Source organism: Lactuca saligna, chromosome 5 (assembly GCF_052625555.1).
Source record: "Lactuca saligna cultivar CGN05327 chromosome 5, ASM5262555v1, whole genome shotgun sequence".
Classification (NCBI taxonomy): Eukaryota; Viridiplantae; Streptophyta; class Magnoliopsida; order Asterales; family Asteraceae; genus Lactuca; species Lactuca saligna.
The window spans coordinates 38,069,558-38,086,625 of record NC_136421.1 but is presented as its reverse complement, the minus strand read 5'-3'; the positions used below and the strand labels follow the sequence as shown (position 1 = coordinate 38,086,625).

Here is a 17,068-nt window from a genome sequence, read left to right as displayed (position 1 = left end):
TATGAGTTTAAAGTAGTTTTAATTCAAAAACTCTTCAAGTTCCATAACTTGAGGACAAGTTATGGAAGACTTTAAACTAAAAATATGAATACAACTTTTCTTTATTTGTAACTTATGGAAATAATTAAGGTTACACATTTTAATGATTTAATGAAGTGACTCTTCAACCTCCATAACTTGAGAATAAGTTATGGAGTCATAAAAATATTTAATGAAATCAAAACTCTTCATTTTGTAACCTTTGCCAATATTTATGAGTTTTAAGAGACTTTAATGTGACTCTTCATGTAACTTGAGGATAAGTTACACAAGCACATTTTACACTCAATTCTTAGATTAAAATGGATCAAAGACACTCAATCAATCAACCTTTCTATTAATCTAAGCAACTCATAAGAACAAGTTAATTCAAATTAAACTTTTTCATGTAATTAGTCTAAACCTTAAACTAATACAAAACATGAATCTATTGAAAATTATCTTTGAAATTGGATTAGCATGAACATTACCACATCAAAAACAAGTTTATAAGTTCAAGAACATCTTAGGGTAATGTTCCTAGTCCAATTCCAGCCAAAAAAGTCGAATTTATGTTGTCTGGGGATCCAACTCGTCGAGTGCATGAACCAACTCGGCGAGTTGGATTGTTTTGATCACTTTTTAGGCATGGACTCGCCGAGTCTCCTGATGGACTCGCCGAGTCTGATGCCCAGACAACAACAACTTCGATTTTTTAAGTAGTTTTGCAATTATAACAAGAAAACAAGCCTAGGCTCTGATACTATTGTTGGGTTTTGAGCATTCTAACACTCCTAAGTGTACATGCAACCCTAAATACCTTGTATCTATGTTTTCTCTATTATACATGCAAATATGAACTTTCCAAGTTATTCATCCTAACTAGCATAATAACATGATTCATATGAATATATCAAGTTAGAATTACATACCTCTTTGATGTAGATTATCTTCATGAAGCTTGAGTGCCTAGTGCCCCAAGTGTGACACCTCAAATGGTTCACACAACATTATATGCTTTTGGAATAACCTTGAGAGAAATGTAGAACACTCCTTGAAATCGTCTAGCCCTCACACTCACACATAGTGCTGATTTTTCCCAACAACATGATATTTATATAGTGTCACACTTAGGGTAAACCCTAATTGCCATGGCTTTCCATTTCCTTGGATCCATGGGTTCAAATACTCCATGGAGCATCCATGGAGCATCCTATGGGTTTTAGCCCAACTTGATAATCCATGGAGCATTAGCCCACTATACAAGTATGGATGATTTACACAATCAACCCATATATTTAATTAGTCTTCTTTTGATCACTTAATTAATTCTAAATTAATTCTTGATCAATACTAATTAAATAATCCTATTAATATATTAGAACTTATAATATATTAATAATCTTTAAGTGTTATTTCTCTCATTATAGTCTATCTAAATGCATGATGCCATGCAACCCAAATGGACCATGACGGGTCGGGTCAAGTCTTACCAATTATAGTTATGGACTTAGACATTAATCCAACAACAATCTCCTTCTTCAATCTTCCGAATGAAGTTTCGTCACTACCAAAACATGGTTCTCTGAACCAATCGACTCACTTCGTAGATTTATATTAATTGGACTCGATTCTTTATGACCACTAAGGTATGAACGGAAATCATCTTCTTAGTCATCACCGAAACGAAGGTAATGACATACTCGAACAAAAACGGTCAATTTCTAGCTTCTTGTTAACCTTGTGACTTTCCCTGATCCAAGTGTTAGTCCTGTACTTCCAGTAATATAGGCCTTTACTACTATTCACACCTACCCATACTCATCCCAAGTATTCTCTTGCAGTTTTCCATGTCACCATTGAAAAGTTTCCACAAAGCGACTTATCACACACAAATGTGTTCAAACAAGTACATACGACAATTTCTCCTAGACTCAACTAGGGATTTCACGTTTCTATCAAACATATCTTGGAATACCTATACTCGCCTTCTAGGATTCTTCTCATACATATGCTCGCTCTCGCATATTCTAATACTTTTTCATAGGTTGATAGCAATTTTACTTCCAATTCTTCATATAAATTCTTTCTCGGGTAGTGTCTACTCTGCAAGACATACTATACCAGAATTTACTCTAGCAGCATGGAGACAAACGGTCTTCAACTACCTGCATCATCTTCTACTGATATATGAGTAAGTTTTCTTCTCATGGTTGTATCTTTTATGTCTACTTAATAGGAGTCTATCCTAGGAAGTGCGCATTATAGTTGCATCTCAGCAAGCTCTACTAGCTTCAACTTGGTTCTCTGTCATTCCTAACTACAATATCTCTTCTCATACAATACTATGGGTGTATTCCTTCTTCAACTAAGCATTATACCTTAGTTAGACAAGTAAGTTACTTAACCTTTTACCACTAAATGACTTAATTCACCATCCTAATCATGTATGTTAAAGTCGGCTTAACACACAGTGGAACTTCCATAAGGATGTGATAGAAGTCAATCGTTACTCAGTATTATTAAATACTAAGTTTAAACATCCTGTATAGGGTTACTACTTAAACTACATACTACATCAAAATGTTTAAGCAAAGTCTTGGCCTATTGAGTATGAAAATTTCATTAGCCTTTCCTTTGATCTTCATTTAATTCTTATAAATTTTTCACAACATCAATTGTGATACTGTCGAAGTATTGATCACCATCTTCGGTTCTTCTTACTCTATAACCCATCACTGCTTTAATCTGGATAGCGGTGGAACAACTTCATAGATTGCACCAACACATTTATCTCGCCCAAATGTGTTTCAAACGCACATCGTTCTTCCAAAGATGTTATTATTTCATCAAACACACTTTAAATATACAATACCACTCTATAGGTATTGATACACTATTTACGATAACACTTCATAAATATTATTTTACGATATCCCTCGATCGTTTATCTATAAAATTATCGATGTCAACTATCATAAGTCTCTTTATCACTTCGAAAAGTTTCTTATCAGTTATAACACATAAATTTTAGAATCTGGAATACTTAAAATTTCTTCTTCCAGACCAAGGTCGGCAACAGACCTTAAACTTTCTCAAGTAATAGCAATATAAGTTAGCAACCTAAGGCATGTTATATACATTTATCATTTAGCACAATTAGAATATAGGGCATATCTCCTCTAATATTTACTGTTTTTTTCCATTTAGGTATTCAACCTAAAATATACCAGATACACGTCGTATCATCATCCCTTAGCAATCCATGTTTAAGTCTAGAAATTCTCAAAATTCCTAGTTCAGTTAAACTAATTCTCTAAATTTTAAAGTAACTTAATATTTTTGAATACTAGGGTTTATCACTACCCAATACCCCACTCAAATCATTCCTATGGTTTGTATCCATATACTTACAATGAAACCGTTCATATATTGAACTTCCCATGGTTTAAGTCTAAATACCAATCTGTGGTATTTAGTTCACTTACACTACTGCTCTGATACCATGATTGAAAGACCCACACTTTCATAATTGAAACATTATTATTCCAAGTTACTCCAAATTACTTCAAAGCATGCTACATACATATTTATAAATAATATTTTACATTGATAGTTTAATTACAAAAGACTAGATACAAACCAACTAAGTTTTAGTATATTACATAACTACCCAGGAATCTAGTATTTATGTACATACATAAACCCAAGTATAAAAGTAATAGTATAAACTAATCTATATCTTCCAACAATATAAGACTATACTGGATGCTTATTACCTGCAATTGTTAAACACTGAGAGGGGTAAGCGGTGACGCTTAGTGAGTTCAATAATAGATGCAATATAACGTTATGTCATATATATACTTTCATATGGCAGAAGCAAAGAGGAACAAGGAACAACAAATGCATATGTGAATCATGTGACAAGCTTTCCATATCAATCAATGATTTGATTCAAAGATATACAATCAATGAGACATAACAATTTCAATACTTGATATACATCAATAAAGTTTCGACCCAAATGGTACATAAGACATACACTTTCTGATTAAACATTTTGGTAGATTTTAGGCTTTTAGCCCTATCTAACCTTCTGCCAATGCCATAAGGGTAGAAATCATTCTCTTACGAGGCATGCTCTACACGGCCAGAGGCTACATACCAATACCATCGTGAATCTAAGTCATTTCACTAATCACATGGTCAAAGGTAAAGCTTTGCTACCATAATAGCATGAAATAATAACACGGAAAAGCACATAGCACATATAACACATAACATACAATTGTTCCTATATATTGAACTCACCGTGAAATAAGTGGAGGTTAAAATAGTAATTTGGGCAGTACTTCGTTACTATAATTAACTTTCTTCGATGAAAATTAACCGGGAGCTTTCTTGAGAACCGGGCCTTGCGAGGGTTGAGCTTCAAACCGAAATGATAAATTTCTCAGGATCTTTTGGCACTTCGAAACGCATTTCGGGTGTTGGGTATGATCCCGGGGCTTCGGGGGATTAAAAGTGGCTTAAAATAGGGTTTAAGGGTGAAAAAGTGTGAATTTTCTAACATTAGTCGGGAGGGTTCGCACTCACCTATTTAAAGGCTAAACTTCAGACCGAGGGGGGGGGGGGGGAAGGGAGAAGCACGTGGTAGCAGCGAAGCGAGGCAAGTGGCGAGGACACGCGTTGGATGCAGGGGGGGGACGTCGGTCTCGGATGTGAGACACGCGTCGCACTTTAGACGCGCCACAGATGCGACACGTTGTTGAGCCAGATTGGACCTCACTTTAGGTGACTCATCGGCATCAGACACGGGGCACTTCGCGGGTGAGGGTGACGTGGCCGAAGTCTGGCCATGCGAAATTCCTCGGATTTGGATTTTTTTCTCGGTTTTTGTGTCCTAAGCTTCAAAAATCCATAACTTTCGCATACGAGCTCCGTTTTTGACGTTCTTTATATGCACATGTAGGTGAAATTATGCTCTATAACTTTCGTTTAGACTCCGTCAGCTAATTTTGACTTTATTTTTATTATTATATTTTGAGCAGGCTGGGACATGAAAAGTCCGTTAAAAATTCATAACTTCTTCATCCGATGTCCGTTTTCGTCTGTCTTTTTACCATTGTACTACTATTGACGAGACCTTCGATTCTCGTTTAGGCTGCGTCGGCTAAAAATCACTCAATCTTTATTTTGAATTTTTAGTTGTCTACTGTTATTCCGAAACTTAGAAAAATCATAACTTCCTCATACGAAGTCAGATTTGGACGTTCTTTTTATGAAAATTCCCGGTTTAACGAATACTGTGACTTTCATTTAGATCACTAAAGCTAAAAAGTAGTTTATCGAAAACTCAATTTTTACGCTAAACAGTGTTTGCCGGTTTTGTCGTGGATCTTCGATTGGTCATAACTTTTTCGTTATAACTCGAATTTCGATGAGGTTTTCACCTAAATGTTTCTAACGAGATTCTTTACAACTTTCAATAATAAAATTTTGTTTATTTCAAATTTTATATTTTCGTGAAATTTTAATATTTGACATTTGATTGGAATCTAATAGGACTTTCAATAATTTTCGAGTGATTCTAAACATAGTTTTACTTCATTTCAAGTAAAAACTATCTATTAGAACTCAATACTCAAATTCCATATAATATTTCATAATATTATTCATTACAAAACACGATAACTAAATGTGTATGTTACATTATGATCTAAAAGTATTATGATCCAAATACAAATAGTAACTTGATTTTTGTGATCCAAAATTATATGATGCAAATATGTTATGATCCAAAACACCACAAATGCTCCAATTTTATATCTACAAACGTGTTATGATCCTAAACTCTACAATGATCCGATTTGAAATATGTATTATACAATGTTACAAATAAGTTGATAAACAAATAAATAAATGATTTTATCTAATCCCAAAAGGTATAATAAATGCAATGATATGATAAAAAAAATGATCCAAAACTCGTACTATGATCAATAACTTAATGCTTCAATTTCAACACTTTTATGATTCAAAGTTTCAAACATGTGATAACACATGAAATATCAAAATATGGAGTTGATACCAACCGTTTTGATTCAAACATGTGATAAACCATAAAAATGCTCAAGTTTACATACTCAAATCAACCACGACCAAAACACCTCAACACCTAAAGGGAGCTACTACAAGCAAACTTATACAAACATTTAAAAATCACCAAACATAATTTTTTTAAAATCAAGAGCATCAACTATAGAGTAAGTAGAATCATCAAGCCATCTGTAAGTTCAGGAACAACACCATGAAACCGGTAAATATCCACACCATTAAATGAAAACATATCCCAAAGACACATACTAAACACAAAAAGAATCGGAAAATGAACATGATTAGAAAATCATGAACTCTCTTAGGTGTTTCATTAAACAATTGCAAGTCATCATAAAACATAAGTTGATAACCCTTTTATCATTTAATTTTTGGCATTAAATCTAGTTCCAAACATATGATTTTTAGATACAATTGATAATACATATAGCATGATTGTATATCTTCTTAAACTTATGATGGTTTATGATCCAAAATGATGAATATTTTCATAAACTTGTATTAATAACTTTTTCATCAACCTTTAATATAACTGTATGAATTATATATATAAACTGGATCATGTGATAACTCTTTTTTCGGCGAGGACTTGTGAAGACATCTTAAAAAATTAAAAAAATACAAATAATAAAACCGAGCATAGTACTATATTGGAGAAAAAAACTTGGGAAAAAAATTTGGATTATTAAAATTAAATAATGGATCATTTTTATGATCTATGGTTCACCTTTTATTATTCATGATTCAATTTTAATGATAAAAAGAAAAAAAAAAATTCCAATTTTTTTTCTCCAATATAGTACTATGCGTTATTTTATGATTTGTATTTTTTCTAATTTTTTTCAAAATTTTTAAAGTGTCATTACGAATCCTCACCGAAAAAAGAGTCCTCACCGGAATCAGAATATATATATATATATATATATATATATATATATATATATATATATATATATATATATATATATATATATATATATATATATATATATATATAAGGATCATCAAAGAAGCACATCTATAAATTGAATCAAATGATTAGAAGCTTTTTTTAACCTAGGAGTAAAAACATAGCATACGAGAACATACTTTTTCAAAATAGCCTTTTTTTAACATAGAATTTCAGTTTGGTTCAACGCTTTTATCAAAGAACTGGAAAAGCTTTCGTTTTCCTCATGATTCCATACGATTTAAATCATTTTTGAAATTAAAAATTCGACTTTTAACCTAAATATGAAAAACCATGAAGCAAAGTTTAAATCATGTTTTTCAAAAAAAAAAAAAAAAAAAAAAGCAATTACACTAATTCATATCGAATATCAGTTTGAATTAACGTTATTTCCATAAAAGCACAAAAAGTTTTGTTAATTGAACTAATGTGATTTCAAAAACCGATTTTCGTAATTAGAAAAAAAAAAACTTAACATATTCTCGTAATTAACCTTCTCAATGAAATCAATCAAACAAAAGTTATTATAATTAATGTAAACTAATCTGATCGAATTTGAAACTTCAGATTATAGGATCCTACGATGATATATGTAATCGTTTCTTCAAGGATGGAATAGCTTTTCAGGTCGATGAGACGAAGAAGACTAGGATATGATTCGTAGCCCTATGACACACCTTATTACAGTAGCTTATTAGTAGCCCGATGACACACTTGATTTCAACTCCTTATTAGCCCCAACCAATTCTGGTTTTACATGGACATAAATGCACTTAATGAAGATGATTGGTCGAGAATTATACTCACAGTCCTCACCAAATTTGGAGTCATCATCAAATTCGGACCGTATGTGTGTGTGTCTATATATATATATATATATATATATATATATATATATATATATATATATATATATATATATATATATATATATATATATATATATAGAGAGAGAGAGAGAGAGAGAGAGAGAGAGCTTAGAGAATATGTGGCTGTTATGTACCTAAGTTTAAATATAAAACCCTCCAAATAATGTAGTTTTGATCCATTTATATCCAAACTAATCATGATATCTCTTTGACTATTCTTCATTAATCATGTGACTTACTAAATCGATCAAATTTATGTTTTTTTTCTTCATTGTGTATAAGAACTTAAAGCATTAAAAGTCATGACAATTTAATCAACCCTACTAAATTCTAAATGAAAACTAATAGTATAAAATATAAAAGAACATGTCATAACTCAATCAAGCTTTTTATAAAATCATTAGATATAGTTTTTAAATTGAAATACAAAATGTTTGAGTTATATTCGTTAAAAACTATTTTTTTTTCTTTATAAACTCAATAATCATTTGCAATAAAAAAATATATAATTGATCTTTTTCATTCCATAATTGAACTTAATTCAATGTTATTCTATTAAAACAAAACAAAGATAAAATGAAATTGGATTTGTTTTGTTTAAAACTGCATCATTTAAAAGGTTCTATACATAAGTCTAGGTACATAACAACCACATATTCATTTTTCCCATATATATATATATATATATATATATATATATATATATATATATATATATATAAACTAAAAATGCATTCATAAAATTTTCATTGCAAATATGTTTCCCCAACTTAGGCTGTAGGGTGTCATGAGTGAGATGACAAACCACAACCTTTACCACACACCCTCAAGCTTCTATACTAATAAATAAAACCTATTTTCTGCCACATGTCATGTCCTCATTGATTTGGACACATGACATTTTAATAGATTTTTTAAAATTTACTTATTTTCACATGTAATTTTCTGATTTGTTCACATATCACAACTTATTTCGGTTACAATATTGAGAGAAATAAATGTTTCCTTGAAAAAGAATTGATATATTTATAATGTAATAAATGTCATAATTAATGAGAGCTCTCAAATTGATATTGATATTAAATATTGATTTTAAATTTAAAGTTTAAATATTGATATTAAATTTTTATTTTTAATAAACTCGTGTAATACACGGGCCTCATACCTAGTTATACAACAAAGTAGTTTTGGATATTTACAAAAAAAAAAAAAAAAAAAAAAAAAAAAAAAAAAAAAAAAAAAAAAAAAAAGATAACTCGCAGTAATTTCGTATGCTAATTAATTTGAGTGATTTATGTTGAAGAGTCGAACAAACTTTGGTTAAGATAAAACTTCAGTTACCCATGCATATGGAGACAATGATGGAACACAAGATCCGGAGACAAAACATGAATTCATTACTATAGTACAAATCTTACGTACGCATGGTACAACCCTTTAAAGCTGTTTTGTTTTAACATTTTAGAAGGTGGTTGGTGGAGGTAGTTAATACCTTTCTTTTTGCAGTTTTATGACATCTATCAAATGCAAAATTCACTCATCTGGATGGCAACGAGTACCGGTATATCGGTTTCGTGTTCCCCATACTTGGCCCCATCCCCATGAGGGATTAAAAATTTATCCCCATTTTCAATGGGTAATTAGGTATTTTTTTTCTCATTACAAAGTTTTGAGCTTTTATAAAAAATAATGTAGGCATATTATTTTTACACTCCACTCTCTAAACACTCCAGTCTACGCTATTTTGACTTCCTTTTTAGTAGAATGTTTGACAAATTTTTGTTGGCTTTTTGATTATATTCCAGAACTATTTCCAAGAAAATTACTCACTTTCCCATGCTTAATTTTTATTTTCCACGCCTTAAACCATGAATATTAAGAAACAAACTTTATCGGGTCATGAAATCCATTTATGAATTTTCTACTTTTTTTTATATAGTTTTTCTATTAAATGTTATTACGAAGGAATCTCCCCTTTCCTGTTTTATATATCATAATTTTCTACTTTTTTTATATAGTTTTTCTATTAAATGTTATTATGAAGGAATCTCCCCTTTCCTGTTTTATATATCATAATTTTCTACTTTTTTTATATAATTTTTCTATTAAATGTTATTACAAAAGAATCTCCACTTTCCCATGCTTAATTTTTTATTTTCCAAAGTTAAAACACAAAAAACAGTAACTAATTAAATTTACAATGGCTATAAGTTTGTTTACTTAATCAGTAAACTTAATAGAAGTTTAATACAGTAAACTTAATACAAAATCAATAAAGTTTATACAAGCTGCCGGAAAAGAAAACATGTTTGCCGGAAAATAGTCGACGGAGTCGTTGTTCGCCGGAAAACGGTAAGTTCTTTCTTTCCAACTTCGTATCTTCATTTATATGTTGTTCGTCAGATGTTGCCATTCGAGTTGGTGGTGGCAGTTCTCCGACGGAAAAAAAAAAAACGAAGGTAAGTTGGTGGTGGCAGTGCTCCATAGAGAGAGAGAGAGAGCGGGCCACATTTTGCGGCGGCGACATGGTGGCCAACAAGATCGAAAATCCGACGAGACGGCGAGTTGGTTGCTGCAATGCTCCGTCGAGATAGTGACAGGAACGTGCCATATATTGTGGCGGCAACATGGTGGCCAATGAGGTCTACAATCCGGCGAGATAGATATGGAAGAGGGATACGAAATGTTAGATGGTGTGGAAACTGATTTAGGGAAAACTAGGGTTTTTTTATAAATATATTAGACAATTCTTTAAGCCTAAGGATGGGCCCAATGGCAACATGGACCAAGGTGTCCATTTTCTAAACTTAATTAACGAAAATAATTATTTTGGTTATTAATCAGGTGGTGCTATAAAATAATTGTTGTGGTTATAAAATAATTGTTTTGGTTATGCTATTTGAAGTTCTCATGATCACTTTACATTTACTTAACACAAACTTATAAAATAATATATATTTTTAAATAAAATTTAGGTTATTAATTAATATTTTTATTTTGTTTTTTTATTTTTGCAGGAAAAAAATGGAAAATATTTCGGAATTTTCAACGGACCAAGTATATCTCTAATCTTATTATTTACTTATTCGTAATTAATTGATGTATTTTATTGGTTTTTTAACATGGTTTTTTTTCAATTGTTAGGTCTTTAGTTCTCGTGGGGATTTAATGATGTGGGTGCAAAATGTGGCACGTTCACAAGGTTACGTTATCGTCACTAAACGATCAAAGGCAATAACTAAGGACTTCATTTCTAAAATAGTACTTGGTTGTGATCGTGGTGGCGTAGCCAGGAATAAAGATGCGCAAACAAAAAAAATTAATTGTCCATTCAAATTGATAGGAAATTATTTGAAAGCACACGATGGTTGGAAGTTAAGGGTCGTACGTGACGAACACAATCACGAACCATCAATGTACATGGAGGGTCATCCTTTTGCAATGCGTTTCTCAGATAAAGAAGCTCGTTTGGTGCAAGATTTGACAGAGTTGGATGTGAAACCGCGAAATATTTTGCCAACACTAAAAGCGCAAAATCAAAATAATGTGTCTTCATTGAGAACTATATATAATTTTGTCCAGAAGTTGGGGAGATCTCGGCGAGAAGGTAGAACCCCGATGCAGAATGTTATGCACATTTTGCAAACTAAAGGGTACAACTTACAGTATCGTGCAAACACGATTACTAACGAGTTAGAAGATCTATTTTTTATTCATCCAACATCATTAAAGATGTGGCAAGCATTTCCATATGTGGTGTTGATGGATGCTACATATAAAACAAACAAGTATAATCTTCCTTTTCTAGAAATTGTTGGTGTCACTTCTACAAACAAGACATTTTCCATAGCCTTTGCATTCATGCATAATGAAAAAACGAGCAACTATATATGGGCATTGACTTGTTTGAAATTGACGATTAACGATTCTTTTTTTCCTCGTGTTATCGTCACTGATAGAGATTTGGCATTGATGAAAGCATGTGGAGATGTCTTTCCACAAAGTAATCATTTACTTTGTAGGTGGCATATATTCAACGATATAACAAAGCATTGCAGACAACGAATCAAACCACAAAAGACTTGGAATTCTTTTCATCTAAAGTGGACGAAGTTAGTCGAATCTCCAACACTAAATGCATATATGCAAAATTATGCAGACCTTCAAACATTATTGTTCGAACATGCAGGTATTATTCTTATATTTGTTGAAGTCTTAATTTGTTTAACAATTATTATTAATTCATTCAAACTAATTTGTTTTTTTCACGTTTTAGATGTTTTTGATTATCTTTATACTGTTTGGTTGGGGAAGTATGCTGAAAGATTTGTATCGTTGTGGACTGACAAACATGTCAGTTTTGGAAATTCAACAACAAACAGAGTCGAGAGCCAACACGCCAAGCTGAAAAAACACCTGGAATCTGCGAAATGTGATTTGGACAAATTCATACATGTTATTGAAAAAGTTGTACAATCACAAGAAACCGCTATCAAAGAAACTTTCACACGCTGCATAATCACTTATATGCCAAGGTTTAAGGATCAGATATTCGAAGTACTGCGAAAACGTGTTTCAGTGCATGCTATGGATAAAATATTGGAAGAGCTTCATCGGTCAAAAAGATTTGTACCAACTCCTGAGAATTGTGGATGTCAATTGCGGACATGTTTTGGATTACCATGTGCTCACGAACTTGTGATGTATGTCGGTACAGGTATGTTTAATCTATTGGATTAAATTGACATTTTTATACTTATAACCACTTTATGATATTTTATTTGTTTAACTATAGGTTCACCTATTCCATTAGATTCGGTTGATGCTTTTTGGAGAAAGCTTGATTTGACGCCTTCTATATCTGTGGAATATGGTGATCTTAATGTTGATCATCGTATGCAAAGGTTTAAAGAGATATACAACACTCAACCAGATCATATCAAATATAATTATTTAAGGAGAATGGATGAGATAACTGATCCATCAACGAATTTGATCAATGAACCTTTGGTTAAGAAAAATAACCGTGGACGCCCAAAAATAAAGCGTGTCCAACATCAAAGTCAAGCTACTCACAGATACAGTTGTTCAGACTTAAACCAGGAGCCACCATGGTATAGTTCATCCTTTATGGACTTGAACGATGATCCGGCCAGACATAGTTCATTCGTCATGGGTTCGTACGAGGAACCAATAGGCCAATGTTCATACAACATAAACTTAAATGAGGAACCAATAGGTCAATGTTCATACAACATAGACTTAAACGAGGAACCACTAGGGCAGTGTTCATACCAGACAGACATGAACGAGGATCCGATAGGCCAATGTTCATACAAGATTGACTTAAACGAGGAACCACCATTGGGACATAATTCATTGTTGGATGAAATTCCATCTATATTTCATCCATACATCACACATATACAAAATGTATTGGGTGATGGAAATTGTGGTTTTCGATCAGTAGCCGTTTGTCTTGGATATGGTGAAGATCAGTGGCTTTACATTCGTCAACAATTGTTAGACGAGTTATTTTGTTCATATGACGACTATACAAGAGTTTTCGTTGGATGTGATGAAGTAGTTACTTCATTGTCTTTCTTTACGAAAAATGAGTCAGCACCAACAGAACATTGGATGCTTATGCCTGAGACAGGCATCTTGATAGCCAACAGGTTTGGTGTGATCGTTCATTTTTTGACCACTGAAGGCCCCGTAACTTTTTTCCCTCTTTGGAGAGGTCCTAGAGAGTTTCAAAATCATCGGGTCCTTACGTTTGCACTTGTGTACACCAATCATTATGTGATGGTACAATTGGAAGGAGAGTACCCAATGCCTCCCATTGCGGCATTGTGGATCCGCAACAAAGCCCCGTCAGCAACCGAATGGCAAACTATATATAAGTCACGGCTAGAATTTTATAAGCATCTGAAACCTACTGAAAGATCTTTTATGACTATAAGTGATTAGTTGTTGCTTGTTTTGTATCAAATTTTTGCTATGTAATATTTAAAATTTAAAAGAAAAAAAAGATTGGTGAGGATTTGTTTAGAGTATTTTTTTTTTGAAATTTATATCGTTATTTTCTTATTTATCTTATAAACGTACGAATAAATGGTCCAATTTTTTTTTTAAATAGTTGTATTAACATATGTAAATCACAATAATAAGTTAAAAACTAAAACATGTTACTGTAAAAAAATACGACGTACATAGAAAAAGAAAAGTCATATTTGTTACTATTTATTTATAAACTATTATTTAAATAATAATAAGATTAATAGAAATCGTTAATTGTAAGAAATAATTAATAATTGAAAAATAAACTTAATAAAATTAATTGGTCTGTGATTGGAACCAATCTCATTTACGTCAAAGTACGAACACATATTGCTTCGATTCCAATTTCAATATATATATATATATATATATATATATATATATATATATATATATATATATATATATATATATATATATATATATATATATATATATATATATATATATATATATATATATATATATATAATTCAATAACTTGATCAACGTTACCATGAATTTTAAAAGTTTGTGCCAAATAATTGAAAAATAAATAAAGTTAATAAAATGATTATATAATAATAAGATAATAAATAGTAAAAGTTAGTAAAATATTAGGTAACATAACAACCTATATAGATTAGAGTGTATTAGACTAGATTAGAGTGGAGTGTCCACATCAACACCCAATAATGTATAGTTATATATTACCCAACAAAACAAAAACTAAAAGAAATAATATATAGCATTATAATCACCGAATTTATTCCAACATGAACAGTAACATTCAAGTTTACAAATTAAACCGTTTTTTTGCAAAAATGAAATAAACAGTAATATTCAAGTTTACAAATTAAACCGTTATTTTGCAAAAATAAAAAAAATCTTCCAAAAATTACATGTTTGATTGTTGAAAAACCTTACTATGACTAGTGACTTACTTACACTTATGCATTAATATTTATGGATTCATTAAAAATAAAAACATAAATAATACTATATATATATCGGATACCCATCGGATCAGTTTTGGATACATGTATGGGTACCCGACAGGTATAACCATCCCCATCCCGATCCCTGATTTTTTCATTCGGGTAATACTCATTCTCGGTCAAATCGAGGATTTACCCGGTCAACTCGGGTACGGTTTTTTTTGCCATCTCTACACCGCGGTTGTCAATTTTTATATATTTCTCAAAAGGAGGTAATATTTTTATATTTTTACTTATGTCTTTAATCATTCAAAATGATGATTGAGAGAACATAGTAAAAAATATAAATGTCAAATCAACTTGATTTTCAGTATATAAGTTAAAAATATAAACGAAAACATCAACTCCGAACGTTTTTTTGGGTCTCTTATTTTTTGTTTATACGTTTAAATTAAAATTTAACCCACCAAACTGATTTAAATCCATTTATTTTTCAAAAATATTTGTTTTTATTATTTGTTATTTCGAAACTAATGCAACTTACCCGTTAAGTTTTTACTCCATACGTATTTATTCTTTTATGAAGATGAAGATATTTTGACAGTGTTCATATGAATATTAGTAGTTTATTAGAATATATTGGCAGCCTAGAAAACACCTTCTCAAAATGCTCATAAGTTACAAACAATATAATGCAAGCAAAAGTTGTAGAAGGAAAATATAAAGGATTTTGTAACAAGATTCTCAACATCAATATTGCAACTTTAGGAATTAGTTAATGTTTCTGCAAATAATCAAAAATATATGACTATAAGAAAATACTCTTAAGCCAAATTACGATCCATGTTTGCCAAAGCAAAACTATTATAACTGACTTCTAAAATCAACCAAAATATATATATATATATATATACCATCGTTTTAAACACTTGATATGATTATCAAAAGAATCATCACATCTAAAGACCCACCCCCACATAAGAACACGATTTAGAAAGAAAAAATTGAAAAGAATGAAGCATTCAAAATTTTAACCAACCAACAAAAAGAGATTATAGCAGCTTTATACATGACCATTTTTGTTAAGCTTTTTTGACTCTCTTAGTAAATGCAGTCAACCCCCTCTCCTCAGCCCATTCCTTGAATATCAAATGAATGATTAAAAATAACATAAGGTTATATTGTTTAACTTAAAGTTTTGAAGTTAAAAAAAAAAAACAGTAAGCTTTTTTCACCCTGCAAAAAGTGATAACAATAGAGATACGTGTGTATATAAGTGCAGAAGGCACAAAAACGATATCTGTTTGTCCTTATTAGGACTAGTCATCAATCATAAATGCCATTGACACTGTAGGTTGTCATCATACCTGCAATCAGCTACACTACTGTTTCCTTCAAGTCAATATATCAAACACAAACGAAAATTACAACAAACTCCCCCAGACTCCAGAATCAGATCACATTAAACAAGCTCAAAAAACACATTCCAGAATTAGGCTAATCCACCTGTGACCTGACCCCAATGTATCTTATTTATGAGTCGTCTCCTTCATAACATATACTCCCCCACAAACCATCACTCTCACTCTCACTCCACACTCCACCATGAACATGAAGAGGTCAGTTTTTGGACACAAGATTCTGGCATCTGTGTTTCTTTGTTGCCTAATTGCAGCAATGAAAGTGGAAGGAAGGACTCTGAGCGATAAACATCAACAACAAGGCAAAAATAAGAATCATCATCAGCCTCTTCATTGCTTTTGTTGCATCAGGTGTCGAATATTACATGAGACTATTATTCTACCTCCTCCTATGGATACAAGATTCAACATACAGAAGCGATTTGTTCCTGGTGGACCTAACCCTCTGCATAACTGAATTCTATTATTATGTTGTGTAGTAGACCAAATCTACTGTTTTATGTACTTTCTCCTAAGTCCTAAATATAGTATCATCGTATTATACAATCAGTTGTTGTTGCTACTGTGTCTAACTACAAGCGATCATTATAAAGCTTTATTATGCTCATTGATTTTCAAAATGTTTGAATAAATTTTGTTTATGTACCTTGTGATGGACACGACTAACTATTAATTATTACTCTGTACATGGTCCTATATAAATAGGAGAAG

General features: G+C 31.5%; 1 protein-coding gene across 1 annotated transcript; it reads left to right on the top strand.

Moving 5' to 3' along the window:
• Positions 1-10,156: 10,156 nt before the first annotated feature.
• On the top strand, positions 10,157-16,814 carry LOC145045214 (PKS-NRPS hybrid synthetase cheA-like). Its single transcript, XM_078993558.1, has 8 exons — positions 10,157-10,166; positions 10,235-10,308; positions 10,360-10,415; positions 10,974-11,013; positions 11,101-12,145; positions 12,233-12,673; positions 12,752-13,615; positions 16,612-16,814. Exons 1-8 carry the CDS (start codon positions 10,157-10,159, stop codon positions 16,812-16,814), a joined length of 2,733 nt encoding a protein of 910 aa, XP_078849684.1.
• The last annotated feature ends 254 nt before the right edge of the window (positions 16,815-17,068 follow it).

Coding starts and splice junctions, on each gene's coding strand:
- LOC145045214 (XM_078993558.1), top strand. Junction 12,146..12,232: donor ATTATTGTTCGAACATGCAG/GTATTATTCTTA, acceptor TTCACGTTTTAG/ATGTTTTTGATTATCTTTAT. Junction 13,616..16,611: donor GATGCTTATGCCTGAGACAG/GCATCTTGATAG, acceptor GCCTAATTGCAG/CAATGAAAGTGGAAGGAAGG.